Source organism: Lissotriton vulgaris, chromosome 8, assembly GCF_964263255.1.
Source record: "Lissotriton vulgaris chromosome 8, aLisVul1.2, whole genome shotgun sequence".
In the NCBI taxonomy this organism is placed as follows: Eukaryota; Metazoa; Chordata; class Amphibia; order Caudata; family Salamandridae; genus Lissotriton; species Lissotriton vulgaris.
The window spans coordinates 141,953,340-141,971,050 of record NC_141696.1 but is presented as its reverse complement, the minus strand read 5'-3'; the positions used below and the strand labels follow the sequence as shown (position 1 = coordinate 141,971,050).

Sequence of the window (17,711 nt, the reverse complement as noted above, 5' to 3'; positions counted from 1 at the left end):
AGGCATGTAGGAGTCAGTGAGGCAGGGTCCTTGTCAGGTTTCAGCAGAGTAATGATCATTGCTTCTCTCAAGGAGGGGGGTAGCTCGCCCGAATCCATTTCTTCTTGATACACCTGCAATAGACGAGGGGCCAGTATGTCAGTGTACTCCTTGCAGAAAGCAGCCGTCAGGCCATCCGCCCCCGGGGACTTGCTGAGCGGCATACTGCTAATGACCTGCCGTATGTCCTCAACCGTGATCGGCATGTTCATATATACACGGGCCCCATCGTTAAACCACGCAAGTGCCACTGTGTCTAAGTAGTCTGCTATGTCTGCCTCCGACGGACATGTGCTGGATGTGTATAAGCTCTGGTATTATCTGGACATGCTAGCTAAGATGTCACGCCGTGTCCTGGCCACTTCTCTGTCATCTGACTTTAATTCCGTTATGTATTTAGAGCATCTAGGCGTACGCAACAGACCTGCTAATGTCGACCACACTGAAGTTAAAAAGTAAAGTGGGGGCACTGGAAAACTAAACAGTGAATCACAGGATATGTTTGTTATATTAAAGGTCTAGGTATATAAGTTGGTTGCAGATTTACAAGGGCTGAGAGCCACTAAGGCTCAGCAGTTTTGAGAAAATGAGACATCCTGCGTTTCCATGGAGAGATAAAGTGATGTGAATAGATATGTGTATTAACATCACAGGTGTGTCTTCTTTTCTCATCTTTCCCCTTTAATAGCCTTTAATTTGGTACTGAGGGATGTGAAAGATAAGACAGTGTGGAAACTACTCAAAGTTAGCAGGGTAAAAGGGCTAAGTGAGTCATGTTTATTTTCTTCGTGACCTTTGAGAGGAGTACTAGCAGGGGCAGTCACAATGCAGGGTTATCACAGTGAAAGCCGTGTGTAGCAGCACTACCCTCCTTTGATTGCCATTGATGGAAGACCCCAGATCTATTATGGCCATTGAATCAATATTAAGTTTATGAACCTGCAAGCAAGAGGGCAGGATGGATGTCTTTTGAATAAAAAATCGCCTTATAACGTGGAGCCAGAACTACACAAACACCCAAAGCATCATATTTCTGAAACCCAATTCTTCTTATATATATTTTGTCAGCTGAGCAACGGCATCATCTGCCGTATTCACCTGATTAAAGTTTGAAACTACCTAATAATAATTGGGATATTTTTTCACACTTCTTTATCTTAAGGTACTATTTTGAGAAGATGGAAAAGGCATTGGTTTGACCTGTGGTTGGATGGCACACTCCTTTACTCTGATGACGAGAGTCGACGCAACATGGCAGACAAGATTCCCATCCGTGGCAGTACGGTTGTGAAGGCCGGCCATGACTGCCCAGGTAAGGAAAGAGCCTGATATTTCAGTGTCAACATGACAAGAACAACAGGCTGCTTTCTTTTGCAAGTATGCGCTGCCATCATGTGGTCATCTTCGGAATGGCTGCTATATTTTTATATTTTATTTGCTGTGTTTCTTGGCATCATATGTGGCAGGGATAACCCAGAAAGGTGTCTGGCCTCTGCACAGAATTTACAAGTACAGGACCCCTGTGTGAAATCTCATTTGACTTGCCACATATGAGATCTCTTTGATCCAGTTGAAGGCACATGTTTTTTTCATATAATTTTATATAAGTTGGTTCAGTTGAATTGCAATAAACTGGCATTTAATTCCACTTGCATTTTGGAACTTGTTAATAATGTCACAGGGTACTTATCAGTTTCAGTCCATATTTAGGTCTCGCCTAGTGATGCAGCGGGCATGGGCTGTTCCCTTTGCAATGCATGTTGTATATACTATGGCGCAGATGCTTCGTGTAAGCTCTGCCCACTCTCCGCCCATTTTTTTGTTTGGCTTACATCCTAAATGCTGGCTCCTGGTTGGTTTTTGCCTTGTTAGTCCTTCCTGCTGACGGCCATGGCGTAATGTCTACACTTCCAAGGCTATTGGCAACTTTACTCAACACTATTTTTTTACCTGTGTGCCCCTGCCCCTTTACGCGGCCACTGTTTTTTCACCAAAGCCCTCCCCCCTACACTCCCCCACTCCTGTTCATGCCTTCTTTGACACAGCACTACCAATTACAATGCAATATGTCCCGCGTAAATGCGAGTTGTATTGCATTGCAAATGCTTGTTTTAAAGTAGTGCGCAGGCATCCCGGAAGTGACGTCCCTGGGGTGCACCGGAAAAAAAACCTCTGTTGCTCTGGAAGTCTTGTTTGTATCCTTCCCGCTGGACCGTGCACTGGGCGCTAAGGTTTAGATATTCTATGAAATATTGCTTGTTTCTCCTCCTTATTTTTAGGGCAGTTTAATTAGCGTGCAAGACAAATTCAAGTTCAACTGCCTCAACTGTTTAGATTTGGCATAGACTGACAGCCCCAGCGGGAAGGAAGTCACAGGTCAGGCTTGACTGCTTTATGACAGCATGCTATTTCCTCCGAAGCTATACAGCGGGCAGGGGCTGAGAATTCAGTCTAGAGAGCAATGCTTGCTTGCTCGGGCTCCAGCTGGCGAGGGTAGAAGGGAAGCTGCTGATTCGGCGTAGAGCTGATCTATATCAAAGCAAGGAAAATGGGTCACGAATGGTTGTGACCAGACTGCGCGCGCTAAGACAGAACCAAACTCGCAGCTGCACACTCTTTGGGAAACACAAGCATGTGTGTCAATGTGTTTGGAATTGTTCAAAACAAGTGAGGGCTGATATAGACATTAACTGCAAGCATTCACAGGTCCACGGCACTGGGAAATGATCTCCAGATCCACTGATTCTCACGGTAGCACTCTGCCACAGTGTGCGGTTGCCTAGTTAAGCCATCACTGCCTCTCCTCCCTTCATCTTCAAAACTCCCGAAATCTTGAAGAGAAGCTGCAGATGATGGCATTGGAATGGGGGCGGTAGTGGGCTAATACCACTGCCCGCCTCCTTGAGTTGGATGGAGACTCAAGCAATTACATTCTCAAATATTTTTGGGGAAATTGCCCAATTCCATACAGGAACAGGGCAAAGCTAATCATTATGACCTTGCATTGCTTAATTGAACTGCTGTACATGCATATTGGTTACCGTGTTGCCGCGAAGCTATGCACTATTAAACCGATCCACTTCATGTGGTTTATTGCTAAATATATAAATGTACACATTATACTGACTCGCTGTTGCAATGTATACGCTGACTGCAGTCCAAACATACACACATCGATAAGTAAAAGTAATATCCTTGGAATTTACGGTAGCCTTCTGCATAGCGCCTCTTTCCAATGCCTGACTCAAGGGTGGAGGCTGGAGAGTTCAGTATTTGAGTTAGTTCAGGTCATTATAAATACCATAGGCTGAGACTTAGCGAGCACTGGTGTTAGTCATGCCATCTAGCATATACACATCTAAACTTCAAACAGGAGAACAATCTATTGGATTACAAAGACCTTATGCATGATCAGCCACTGTGCAAAATAGCTACCTCTTCGATTACACATTTTATAACCTCAGGTCAAAAGTATTTAGGTAACAGAGATTTTATCAGCCTGGGATTGAGAGCTGACAGAGGGATTGCAGATGTTGTACAGGTTCATGCCATGGACCGCAGGGCCAGCAAATATTACACCAAACTCTCAGAATCTGAACAGACATCCCTCGGGTTAAAACAATCACAAGATAAGACCTCAGACTGAACGTTTTTCTACTTGTTTACAAGGATCTTGCAGAGTGAACATTGGGTCAGCAAGGATACTCAGGCTGCAAATACCTAACAGGCTGATGATACTCCTTCAGGTCACATGGATCACAAAGGCTCTGGAAGTGGAGCTGTCTCTAGGGCTACAGTGATTGTTTGGGATGGTAATTTAGAGTTTAGCACATTCCCCTTGGGCTCTGAACAGCAAAACTAGCGTTTGTGTTCCAAAAGTTAAACAGGCTGAGGAATTAGCACAAAGATTTTGGCTTTGGATGGAAAGGCTTTCTCCTAGTTGGCGCATATTTTACAGGTTCAAGCAGTAGGAGTGTGTGTTAGGGGAGGAGGAATGAGGTGGTCCTGAAGGCTTGGGTCACGGCCAGGCATGCAACGCCCATCGGGCTGAAAGGGCTTCAGTCCCCCGTCGTGTGGGTCAACCCGGGCTGAGACAGCTTTTCGGTCACACACACAGCCTCACCTGAGTACTTCACAGGTCTTTAAAAGATGATTTACTTGCTAATGAGGCTTTATTGCTTTTTCACCCCTTCTCAGAGCCCCTGCCTCACCACTCTGACTATCGCTGGAAGAATTAGCCCCCCTGAAATTTTTAGTAGCCCCCCCCCCCCCTCCCCCGAAATGTGGCTCAAGTTTCGCCTCTGAAAGCACATGCATGCTTTTGTCTACTTCTTAACACAAGGAGGGTGTGTGCTGGTAGATGGCAATGCCAATGCTTGTTTTATTTCGCCGGTACAACTTTTCCTTGTTTTTCTAATGCGCAAATATAGCTCGGTGCCCTTGTTATATTACAACCAGACCCTTTAGATACAACCGTAAGTCCTCACTGGGGTAAATTGAAAGGAATGCTTTACAGCCATAAAAGTTAACAGTGCTTAATTTGTTCTGGTACTTTCCAGTGCTCAGCACCGGCACTTATTTGTCAGGGCCGGGTCTACAGCCACTGCCAACTTGAACTCACATCAAGGACGTCACAGACGTGACTGCACTCACTGCATGTGCATGCTGTCATAATCATAGTAAATATAATTGACTCACTCACTCACTCACTGCTGTCTCCCGAGTCCCCTGGTGAAGAAGAATGTTGCTACTCATACTGTATGTTAATAATAATAATAATGAGGTTTATAAAGCGCCTGGTTACGCCCACCGGCGTGTCCCCGCGCTGTAGTAAGTGAGAGATTCAGAGCCCCATACCCAGACTGAAGTACCTAGGTCTATTAGTGAAGGAACAAGTGTGTTTTAAGCTCTCTTCTGAACCTCATCTCAGAAGGTTCTAACCGGAGCTCAATAGGGAGTTTGTTCCAACTCCTGGCCGCCAAGAGCCGGAATGATCTACCACCCATACGGGCCTTCCTGACTTTAGGAATCATCACCAGGCCAGTCCCTGTAGATCTAAGAGACCGGACAGGCCTGTAGCAAGTGATGAGATTCTACAAGTGCCTCGGCCCAGTGCCTTGAGTGATATGGTGGCACATGCAAAGGGCCTTAAACACTATCCTCTTCCTGACAGGAAGCCAGTGAAGAGCGTCCAAGGCCTTTTTAGAAGCTGCCCTTCTAGGAAGCCTAAGGACCAGCCGAGCCACCTCATTTTGCAGCACCTGAAGCCGATGAAGACTCTTAACTGTGGCACCTAAATACAATATGTTGCCATAGTCTAGTCGTGAGGTGACAATTGCGTGGACCAACGTCCTCCTAGCTTCAGTAGGAAGAAGGTCCATAGTCTTGCGTAGGCCTTTGAGGATGCCGAAGCACATTCCCACCACACGTCTAATCTGGGGTTCAAATGAGAGGCCCGAGTCTACCCATACACCCAGGTTCTTAGCCTGGGGGCACGGAATAGGGACTGGGCCTAAGCAAGGCGGCCACCATGCCGATGACCACACAGATGGGCTCCCTACCCCCCCCCCCCCCCCCCCCCCCCCCACCACGAGCACCTCTGTCTTGCTACCGTTCAACTTCAGGCAGTTGTTGGCCATCCAGGAGGCGAGCTCCTGCATGCATGCTCTGAAGTTGAATGCAGCCAGATCTGGCGCCCGTGATAGCGAGACAACCAGCTGTGTGTCATCGGCATATGACACAATCCGTATTCCAGAATCCTCCACTATACTTGCAACTGGAGATACGTACAAGTAATAGGGTGGGACTCAGGGCAGAGCCCTGGGGCACACCCTAATCCAGTTTCACAGCTCTAGAATAATGGGCTCCTAGTCTGACCTGGAAGCTGCGTTCCTTCAGAAATGATTATATCCATTTTAGTGCCGAGCCTGAGACACCGCCCTTATTCAGACACTGCAGCAAGGTATAATGGGCTACAGTGTCAAAGGCGGCGCTCAGGTCCAAAAGGATGAGAGCCATTGGCTGTCTCTCATCTACACCCTGCCGAATGGCCTCAGTGGCCATAAGTAAGGCTGACTCTGTAGAGTGAAGTGACCGAAAACCAAACTGCGTAGGATGGAGAAGGTTGGTTTCCTCCACATAGGCCATAAGTTGTAGGTTTACTGCCTTCTCTGCCACTTTTGCTAAATAAGGTAGCAAAGAAATAGGGTGGAGGTTATCCAATTTCTCCATGTTGATGTTAGGCTCCTTCTGAAGTGGAAGAACCACCGCCTGCTTCCAGCCACCAGGCACCTTGTGCATGCTGAAAGATACATCTAGGATATGCCTGATATAAGGCTCAAGAATAGCAATAATCTCCCCTAGCAGTTTGGGTGAGGCCGGATCCCTGGGTGAGCCAGACATTATGGAACTGCATATCTTGCAGAGCAACTCAGGGGGAGGAGTAGTAAATCTGTCCAGCCTCCAGTTTCCCCCACCATCTCCCATCACTTCCACTTCCCATGTTAGAGCCGAGTACCAATGGCTGATAATAAATCCTCCATAATATCCAGGCGTATTTGCCTTTGGTTCAGTGTTGCTGTGGGCCGGCCACTGATTAGGCTGTATTTGGTCCTGTGGAGGTAGGGGCTGCGGCAGCCTGCGTAACCTTTTGCAAATTGAATTCCGAACACTCCCCGGCACGCAAGCACTGCACGAGTCACCGCAGTGCCAGTTCAGCAAGACCACATCAAGGTGGATGCGGGCACTGTTAATTTTAAGAAGCAGCAGGCTGCAGGCCTCTTAATAAAGGCAGTGCCACCAGCATAAAGTAAACCAGGCAGTAAGTAAAATCCAAACCATCCAACACTGTTTTTTCTCGCGCGTGGTGACTTGGTATGAATGATTATGATGAACCGAGTATTGGTCTGACTCCGGGCGGGGTGGGGCACCTTGTGCAGGAGCACTAGTCAGGTCAGGGCCTTGACCTTAACCCCTGATACAGTTGTAAAGTAAACCAGTAAGTAAAATCCTGGCCATCTAATGCTGCGCTCGATAAGAAGCAGCGTTAGATGTTTTGGATTTTACTTACTAGTTTACTTTATAACTGTAATAGGGCAGGGTTAAGTGCAAGGCCCAGACCTGACTAGTGCTCCTGCACAAGGTGCCCCAGCCCCGCGACATGCTGGCCGTATGATTGCTCAGGCCTCAGTTCCTCATAATCATGCGGTATGTTATTATAATATACCGAGGCCCAAGCAATCATGCGACCGTCACCGGGCGGGGCACCGTGTGCAGGAGGAAGAGTACTAGTCAGCAGTAGTCAGGAGGCTGGTAGGGCTGGGCCTTGCCCTTAACCCCTGATCCTAGAACTATCCCAGAGGACATGTCTCACTCAAGCCCCATCACTGTCGTCAGATCCTTCCACAGTGTCTCACACATTCCCCATCGATGGCCTCAGATCCTTCCACAGTGTCTCACATTTCACATCCCTAGCCTCAGACACTTCTACATTGTCTCCCTCGCAGTGCTTAATTTTTGCTGGTGCTTTCCAGGGCTTAGCACTGGCACTTATTTGTCAGGGCCAGGTCTACACAGCCCCTGACAACTTGAACGGATGTCATGGACGTGACTGCACAAGCATGCCGTCATTATCATAGCAAATATAATTGACTGACTCACTCACTGCTGTCTCCCGAGTCCCCTGGCGAAAAAGAATGTTGCTGCTCATAAGGTATGGAGAGCTGAGTACTGACAGCCGATAATACATCCTCCATATTATCCAGGGGTATTTGCCTTCGGTTCAGTGTTCCTGTGGGCAGGCCACTGATTAGGCCGTATTTGGTTCTGTGGGGGTAGGGGATGCGGCAGCCTAAGTAACCTTTTTTTTTTCATATTAAATTTCGACCACACCCCGGCGCACGCGCTCTGCACGAGTCACAGCGGTGCCAGTTCAGCAAGACCACGTAAAGGCGGAGGCAGGCACTGTTAATTTTAGGAAGCAGTGTTGCGTGTTTATCTAGGATCCTGATCGATACTGTGACCTTATGCCCCTATTCGGCTATAAATCCATTTATTCCCTTTATTGGCATAACCGTTCAAGTACGATATTCAGAAAGTCATCTCTGGCCTCACACGAACAGAGCCACATTCCAGAATGGCTTTCTCTGCCACTTCCTTTGCAACCAATTAGTGCAATGACAGAGCAGAAGTCACTATCTGATATTCCTAGATTAACACTCCGAGTTCTTGAGGGCGTGGCTTGGACGCCGATCGGGATGGCGGCGTGAGCTCGCAGCTCCGCGCGGAATCCCGCTAATTCTCCTGTTTTTCGGGACCCTAGGCGACCCGGAGACGACGTTCCTGCCCTCTGAAGTGTACGGGGACAGCTGGTCGTACTCGGAGAGTCGCTGGGGGACTGCTGGCCCCGAGGAGATCGAGGAAGAGGCGGCCGAGGTGTAGTCCGGGGTGTGAAGAAAATGGCGGCGGGGAGGTCGGACGGTCCCGAACTTCGGCCCTGAGCCCGCCTGTCGCCAAGCAGAGAGGGACCCTGCACCCGACTGCCCGACGCACTGGGACTGGTGGCGCGATGCCCTGAGACCGGGGGACGTTGCCCGATTCACCCAGGAGATCAGGGGTTCTCGTCGGCCACCGCCCTAAGACTCATCCTCCCCCCACAGGCCCGGTGGGGGTGACGGAACGGAGCTCGTCCGCCTGGTCATTGCTCCTGAGACCATTGGCGGGGATATAGCACTGCCCGGTGCCCGGTGGCCGGCACGGACCCACGGGTGTACCCGTAGTACGGGTGGCCGTACTTGTGACGCAGCGCCCTGATATGGCGGCGATCGGAGGGCCGATGCCCGGGAGCCGCGAGGGGGACTCGGCGACATCGACCCGGCCGAGTGAGAGTCCCTCCCCGGAGCTTGATCAGGAACAGCGGCTGAACCGGCGCTTGGATGCCATCCTTGAGGCGATCACCTCCACTAAGGAGGCATTGCACAATGACATTGCCCAAGTGGCCACGGGCCTGGGGCTGCTACGCGCGGATCACGCGAAGCTGGCGGATCGGGTCAAGGATCATGACCAACTGTTGCTGGACCTGAAGCCATCGGTGGTGACCGCGGAGCACAGGATCACGGACATTTTGGCCCGACTGGACACTCTAGAGCGGAGGGCGGAGGATGCCGAAGGCCGCAATAGGCGGAACAACGTGCGGGTCGTAGGCCTGCCGGAACGGATTGAGGGGGAGGATGCGGTGGCCTACATGGAGAACTGGTTCCGCACTGTGGTGGCGCCGGAGGGGCTTACTCCATTTTTCACTCTGGAGCGAGCTCACCGGGTGCCCGCTCGCCCGCCGGGGCTTGGCCGCCCCGACCGATGGTGGTGCGGCTCCTCCACTATAAGGACCGAGACCTCCTCATCCAGCGGGCCAGGATGTCGGGCCCTTATGAGATGGAGAACAGCAAGGTAACGATCTTTCCGGATTATACGCAGGCGGTCCAGAAGGACAGGGCATCGTTCCTTGCTGTGAAGAAGGAGCTCAGGGAGGAAGGCATCCAATACTCCTTGCTCTACCCGGCCAAGCTGCGGATTATCATGGATGGCACCACACACTTTTTCCAGACTCCGGACGAAGTCTGGCAATGGCTTGAGTCGTACAGAGCGGGGACGGACAGGACGCACCAAAGTCGGCGAGACCAGCCCAAGCAGCCCCGGGTGCGGCAGTCACAACGCATCAGGTCCCGCAACAGGCGCCAGCGGGAGAAACGGGAGGCTCAAATGGCGGCGGAGAAAAGGGACGCACTCGCGGCGACGGCGGCCATTACAGGGTCGCAACAGAACAGTGAGCGGGCCGAAACGGACTCGGGAGGAGAAGGCAGCAGAACAGGAGAGGAACTTTCGGAGGCGGAGAGCCAGAAGGGGCCGAAAGTGACCCCACAGACTTCGGACGATATTTTTTGCGGCTGAGATAGACTTGGGGCTAGACCGGGACTTCATGGTAGGGTGATATCCTGTTGCTGGAGGGCGGGTTGCCGGGTGGGGGAGCTGAGTGTTTTGGAGGGGATGAAGGGCGGGACGCGGGCTCCGCTAGCTGGGGTCGGCGGCGACTCACCCCCCCTAGGCCCTTAAGGTCGACTGTGGTGGAGACCACAGGGTAAGTGTGCGAGAAGTTGGATCAAGGTTTGGATGGGGGCGGCCATTGGGTTCGTGTGCTCTGTCCTGGGGAGTGGGGTTTGGGGAATGTTTCAGTTTTGGGATTGTTTGGGGGGGGGCAACTGCATAGGGGGGGTCATGGACCGTTGTTGTTTGATTCGGACTGTACGGAATTGGAATGGGGACATTACCTAATTTGAAATGCCTAACGTGGAATGTCCGGGGGCTGCGGACTATGGTGAAACGTCACAAAGTACATGCATACCTGGTACGAAGGGGGGTTCAGATAGCTATGCTCCAGGAGACTCATCTCACCAAAAAAGAGTGCGCTGCCTTGCAGAAAAGATGGCGGGCCAGGTTTTTGGCACCACTTACTCAGCGTATGCCAGGGGGGGTCTTGATCTGGGTGAGGGCGGGGATACCCTTTCAAGTGCTGAATCAGGTAATAGATCCGGATGGCAGGTTTGTAGCGGTGGAGGGGAGATTGTATGGACGGGATGTGGTTTTCTGTTGTGTTTATGCACCGAACACTGACCAAGGCCGATACTTTGATAGCCTCTCGGGGTCCTTGGCCTCTTTCCTGGCGGGTCCGATAGTGCTAGGGGGGGACTTTAACTCGATTACGGATGTGGCTCTGGATAGGTCCCATCCCCCCCTAGTAGACTCTCCTGTGCGCAGGCTGGCCGCGCACAGGAAGGACTGGCAAGAACGATGGGGGTTGCTGGATGTCTGGAGGAAGAGGCACAGGGGAACCAGGGATTACTCCTTTTATTCCGCTCTCCATGATTTACATGTCAGGATCGATTCGGTGCTTTGCGGGAGCTCCCTAGCCCCATTGATTACCCACGCTGAGTACCTTGCTAGGACTATATCCGATCATAACCCCCTGTTGGTGCATATTCAGTGGCAGAGGGAGCGCTCAGTTATACCAACATGGCGGCTTCGGCCGGAGACGCTAGAGGATTCTGTGTTCGACGATGCGGTCCGGCAGGGCATTGATAGTTATTTCGGTGTGAATGAAGGAACGGCGACGAGTAGGTCTACTGAATGGGATGCGATGAAAGTGGTGGTGAGAGGGGTGTGCCTGGGCAGGTTCTCGAACGCTCGAACGACTGTGCTGAATGACTTAATGAAAGCGGAGGAAACTTTGAGGGACTTGGAGCGCCGCAGGCCAACTAGGCCAGGTCTACAGGCCCGGTTATTGGAGGCGAAGGAAGTGGTAGCTGCGGAGACGGAACGCTTGAGATGTTACGACTATAGGCAGTACATTATCAGGGCACACGCAGAAAGGGACAAGGTGGGTACCCTCTTAGCCAGACTAGCTAGCCCGGAACTTAGGGGTTGCCCGATCCTCAGCATTACTAATGCGCAGGGAGAGATGGTGTACTCCCAGGCAGCGGTATTGGACCGCTTCAGGGGATATTATGAGGACTTGTACCGGAGTCAGTTGGGAGTGGGGGTTCAGGACATCGTGGAGTACCTGGGGGAGAGGCCGCTTCCGGTCCTGGATGAGGACGACGCGAAGGACCTGGGTAGCCCGATCACACTCACGGAAATTCGAGTGGCTATCAAACATATGGCCCGTAACAAGACGCCCGGGGTGGACGGACTGCCAATCGAGTTCTATCAGCACTACGTGGACGCTCTGGCGCCCAGGCTGCTGGTGGTGTACACGGAGGCCTTCGAGAAGGGAGCATTGCCTGGCTCCATGCGGGAGGCCTTGATAGTACCACTTCTCAAGCCTGGCCGGGATCCCGCGGACGTGAGGTCTTACCGCCCGCTGTCCATGCTGACGGTGGTCTATAAGATCCTGAGTCGCATCCTAGCCTCTAGACTGGCCCCGCACATGACGGGCCTGGTGCACAGGGATCAGGCCGGGTTTATACCCACGAGGAGCACGGCGACGAATATCCGCCGCCTGGTGGGAATAATGGACGCCATCTTGGATGGGGAGGGAGCGCCGGCGGTTCTGTCCGTGGATATCGAGAAGGCCTTCGATAGTTTGGAATGGCCTTTCTTGGATGGAGTGCTGGAGCGGTTTGGCATGGGCGACGGGTTTCGAAGGTGGACGAGAGTCTTGTATAACTCGGCGACGGCGAGAGTTCGATTGGGCGGCTTGGTATCTGCCGCGTACCCGGTGGGCAGGGGAACACGACAGGGATGCTCTCTCTCCCCTCTGTTGTTTGCCCTGGCGATGGAACCCTTGGCGGTCCATGCGAGGTCAGGCGACCGATACGCGGGAATAGCGAGTGATGGGCAATGGCATTATATATCGCTCTATGCGGATGACCTGCTTCTGTACCTAGCTGACACCTCGGGGGCACTGGTTGGAGCGATGGATCTGCTATCCGAGTTCGGCCGGCTGTCGGGCCTTAAGGTCAACTGGGCAAAGACCTGCGTGTTTCCGCTGAGAGCGGGATCGCCAGCCCCTAGCAGCGACTTGGGTGTGGCATGGGAACCCTCTTGCATCACCTACTTGGGTGTCCGCATTTACCACTCGGCTGCTGACCTTTTGGAGGGTAACATTGGCCGTTGTGTCCGGTCACTGCGAGGTAGCTTGTCTTTCTGGTCGACCCTCCCGCTGACAGTCCTGGGCAGGATAGCATTGTTGAAAATGGTGGCGCTCCCCCGCTTCCTTTATTATTTCCGAACGCTACCTGTCTGGATTCCCCAGGGGGTGTTTAGGGAACTGCGGTCAATGATTACTGGCTTTCTGTGGGGGCACGGCCGTCGCAGAATAGCCCTGAGCACGTTACTTCGCCCCAAGTTGGAGGGGGCATGGCCGTGCCCGACCTTGAGCTGTATTATTTAGCGGCCCAGTTGCAGGTCCTTACGCAGAACGTAGCCAGGGTGTTCCGGGGGCCGGAGGAAGACCGGGGTCGGGGGATACAGCGCCACGTGCTGTCATACATCATCATGCAGCAACGGCTCGAGTTACGGGCCCTCACCATGGAGGAGCGGACGCTCCGGCTGTGCTGGCAGAGGAGCCTTCGGAGGGCGAGGGCACCGCGGCCTTATGCCCCGGAGATCCCGATCGGGATGTTGACGGCTTTGCCGCACGGAGAAGATTGGTCCCCGTTGTTGGATTGGGAGGAAGCGGGGTTGCAGGTGGTGGGTGACTTGTACATAGATGGGGTGTTGGCGCCGTTCGACGTGCTCCGGGACCAGTTCGGACTGCCTGAGGGGGGCTTCCTCCTACACGCGGCTGTAGTGGCTGCCATGCAAAAGCACTGGAAAGAGGGGCTCCTGGAACCCGCGACGACTATGGCGTGCCAATATGTAGTGATGGCGGCTGGTACATTCAAAGCTGTGACGTGCCTCCATAATAGGATGCTGAACGAAGGGCTGGAACCACTCCATGGGCTCAAAGCTAAATGGGAAGGGAGCGTTGGCCTGCCCATACCGGATACGGCATGGGGCCATATCCTGCGACGCACGTGGAAGGGCACCAGGAACGCGCGCTTTCAGCAGGTCCATTTCTATGTGCTCCATAGGGCCTATTTAACTCCAGAGAAGCTACAGCGGCACTTTCGGGTACCGGATGCCTGTTGCCCCCGGTGTTCGTCCCCCGGGGCGGACATGGACCACTTGTTTTGGGGATGTCCACAACTGGGAACCTATTGGGCGGAGGTAGGGGAACTCCTGAATGAAGTGACTGACAGGGAGGTAGAATTCGACATGGCGGCGTGTCTATTGCTCTGGTTCCCGCATACTAAGCACACCAAGGTGACAAGTAAATTCATAGATCTGGGTCTGATATTGGCTCAAAGGGAAATATCGTGGCACTGGAAGGCCAGGGGAGGTCCCTCACTGCGTAGATGGAAGAATGAGTTGCTGCGATGGTCTGACTGCGAGAGCGTGCTCCGGATGAAGCCAGCAGTGAAGTTGGGGAATGAGAATGCTCTGGATGCGGCGCGTGCATGGGAGTTAGTGGTACAGGCTCTGTGTGATGCTTTGGTTGAGGATGAGGACGGCGAGGACTAAGCCGCTGGACGCCGCGGGGCGAACACAGAAGTATGCAACTACGCACTGTAGTGGAACCATCCAGTTCAACAGGGCGAAGCACACACCTTAGCAGTTGCCAGGGGGGGGGGCCTTGGGGGGGGTTAGTTGTAGGGGGGTTTGGGGAGGGCCGGAAGCCATTGGAGGGTTGCTGGTTGAGGCCTTGGAACTACTGGGACAGGGGGTACTGAGTGGCGGGTGGACTGATTGGGTGGGACGGCCTGGCATGAAGGCCCGAATAGCCTAGAGCAGGCCCCGATAGGGGCAATTACGTTGATTTCCACGGAGATGGCTGACGGGAATGTTGTTGCGGGTGGGGGGGTAAAAGCAGATACGTAAAACGACCTTCCGCCAGGGTCCCAATGGGACGTACACTGTGCTATGTTCCTCTCGAGCGATTTGATATGCTCCGGGATGCGGGCTGAATGGCTGTGTACAACTGTGAACTGTCATTGGACGGGGGGAGCCCACAAGTGCACTGGCTGTTTAATTTTATCCTGTGGTTTATAACTCTGCAATAAAAATATAATTAAAAAAAAAAAAAAACACTCCGAGTTCTTCAACAAGATAAAAACTCAGCAAACCTGGAAATCCCCGCTTGCTGTGTTTTGATAAGTAATGGAACTCTAATGAGCAACTGATAGCTATCACTTCCTAGTGACATCTTTAATTGACGTCTTATGTCCAGCAAACTTGCGTCAAACCAGGCACCTGTCAGGTATAAATACTACCAACGTTGCCTTAAGCAATAGCCTGTTGCCCGTAGCCTGTTGCTGCAGCCTGCTACCCTGTTGCCAGCTGATGCTGCTGCCCCGCTGCTGTTGGTGAAGCTACTGATACCATTATCGCTGCTACAGCGCGAACGATGGTGTGGTGAGCTTAGGAGCTGAACAGCCGTCCGTCTGCGAAGAGCCCAGCAGATGCCAAGCTGCCCGCGGACGCTGTCCCCCCTCCTCCTCTCGACGCGCTGAACAGAGCTCCAGCGTTTCTAGTCTGCCCTCGCGGGTGACTGGGATACCGAGTTCCTCCTGAAGGAAATACCAGACTTCCATCATTCTATTCAGAGGTATGGTGTTGACTAAACCCTTAGATGAGAATTCTTGAAGCAAACCTTGGCAAAACCAACTTAACTTAAAGCTACTTACTTACTCCCCTTCCACGTGTTAGGCTTAGGTCAGGCACACTGGGGTAGGCGTAGTTAGAAGCACCAGTTGAGTATTTTAGCCTAATGTATATATGTTTTATTACTTTTAAACCATTGTATGGCTTAGAAACCATATCAATGCTTTTACAGTATTATCTCGCAATACTTATCTTACTGTACGTACTTTTTATAATAACAAGTCTTGCAATTGTGGCAATACATTTCTCTTGTACGAGAAGAAAGACTGTTCAATAAATGTTAACCCTTTATTGACAAACGCCCGTCTCTCTATTCTCTACATATCGTGAAAGTAAACTGCACTAACCTGACTGAGTGAAATACCTGTCTATTGTTTCACACGACCCTAGAGATCAACTCTTGATCTGAGGAGCAAAGTTGTCATGTTGCACGGTTGTTGGAAAGCTGAATCCCTTCTTGTCTGTGCCAAGGAAGCTGATCACTTCCCATGCAGAGAAGAAAGTTTCCAGTGACCTCTGAGCTAGTTGGTAACAAACCCAATTAAGTTTAGCATAGTCAGTGGAGGCCTGGAATATCCGCAGTTCCACGTCGATACTACTGTTTATGTTATTCCAATGCGCAGGGCCTAGTGGGAAACTAGGAACTACACTACAGCAGCAGGCTGCAGGCCGCTTAATAAAGGCAGTGCCACCAGCATAAAGTAAACCAGGCAGTAAGTAAAATCCAAATGATCCAACACTGCTTTTTCTTGCGCGTGGTGACATTGGTATGAATGATTATGATGAACCGAGTATTGGTCTGACGCCTGGCGGGGCTGGGGCACCATGTGCAGGAGCACTAGTCAGGTCAGGGCTTGCCCTTAACCCCTGATACAGTTGCAAAGTAAACCAGTAAGTAAAATTCTAGCCATCTAATGCTGCGCTCAATAAGAAGCAGCGTTAGATGGTTTGGATTTTACTTACTCGTTTACTTTACAACTGTATTAGGGCAGGGTTAAGGGCAAGGCCCTGACCTAAAAAATGTTTTTTTTAAAAAGGCCCTGACCTGACTAGTGCTCCTACACACGGTGCCCCAGCCCCGCGACATGCTGGTCGCATGGTTTCTTGGGCCTTGGTTCATCATAATCATTCTGTATGTGATTATGCTGAACCGAGGCCCGAACAATCATGCAACCGTAGCTGGACGGGGCACCGTATGGCTGGAAGGGTGGGCCTTGCCATTAAAATTTGATCCTAGAACCATCCCAGAGGACATGTCTCACTCAAGCCCCATCACTGGTGTCAGATCCTTCCACAGTGTCTCACACATTCACCATCAATTGCCTCATATCCTTCCACAGTGTCTCACATTCCCCATCCCTAGCCTCAGACACTTCTACATTGTCTCCCTCCATATAATACTAGCATCTAAGTTGTTAGTTTTTTCTGAATGAGAGAAAAGATAGGCTGGCACACTGTGCAGCAACTCCTGAAATACTTACCTCTGTCATTTACTATCATGCATTTTAACACCTTCTTTTGCATTGATCACATTGATGACAAATACTCTGCTTGATTTACCAGTGAAGCTAAACCCTCACCAATTTAGTAATTTTTTTGTACAAAGACCTAGACGGTTTATTCATGGCAAAGACTTGCTGGTGAGCTCTTCAGTGTGTTCTGAACGGCCTGGCATAGTACATTGTTCACTGAAATCCTCCTTGGAGCGAAGCTGTGTCCCTACATTGTTTCCCACTATAGGATCATCTCTCTGCATCCCCTTCTGACTTATTCAATCTATCCCGAGACAGTCTGCTTGATCTTTCTTCCCTGGTTCGACTTGTTAGGCTTATGGGATTTCATCATTATTTTTATGCTGATTGTTATGAATATTTCCTTCTTGCTTCTTTTAAAGCACTCGGATGCCCTTGGGCCATGTTCTTGCTATATATAACTGCAAAGATAAATGAATAAGGACTGTAAGAAATTAGATTATTAGTTGGTGTGGTTGTGTACCTACCTCAATGAACTGTCAGCGTGAACCCTTAAAGTCACTAAATTTACATGAGCTCAAACCCCTGGTAGTTATGGCTCATAGCAGACAAGTCAATGTGTAACATATTTATGCATTAACTAAATATTACTAAATTAGAAATGCAAACCAATAAAGAATCGAATTAGGAAAATAGAGTAAAATTTACTAAACAAAATACCGCCCAAAATGAAAAAAATCCAATAAGGAGTACCAGAGATATATATATATTTTTAAATCATAAGTAGGAGTAGCGCCAAGAAGCAGAAAGTGCCAATGATAGTCAATGGTCACAGTATATAAGGAACCAGGCACAGCTGGACGCTGACAGAGATGGAGCGCAGGTCCGATATACCTACCAGGTTCTTCCTGGCCATAGAATTTACCTTCTGACTTTATTCCTTAA

General features: G+C 50.9%; 1 protein-coding gene across 1 annotated transcript in view; it reads left to right on the top strand.

Annotated features, from left to right (window-relative positions):
* Positions 1–17,711, top strand: part of PLEKHB1 (pleckstrin homology domain containing B1) — a 569,304-nt gene that overhangs the window by 111,509 nt on the left and 440,084 nt on the right. The window contains exon 2 of the mRNA XM_086933840.1: positions 1,202–1,351. Coding sequence (XP_086789966.1) covers positions 1,202–1,351 — 150 coding nt within the window. The remainder of the gene's footprint in view (positions 1–1,201; positions 1,352–17,711) is intronic.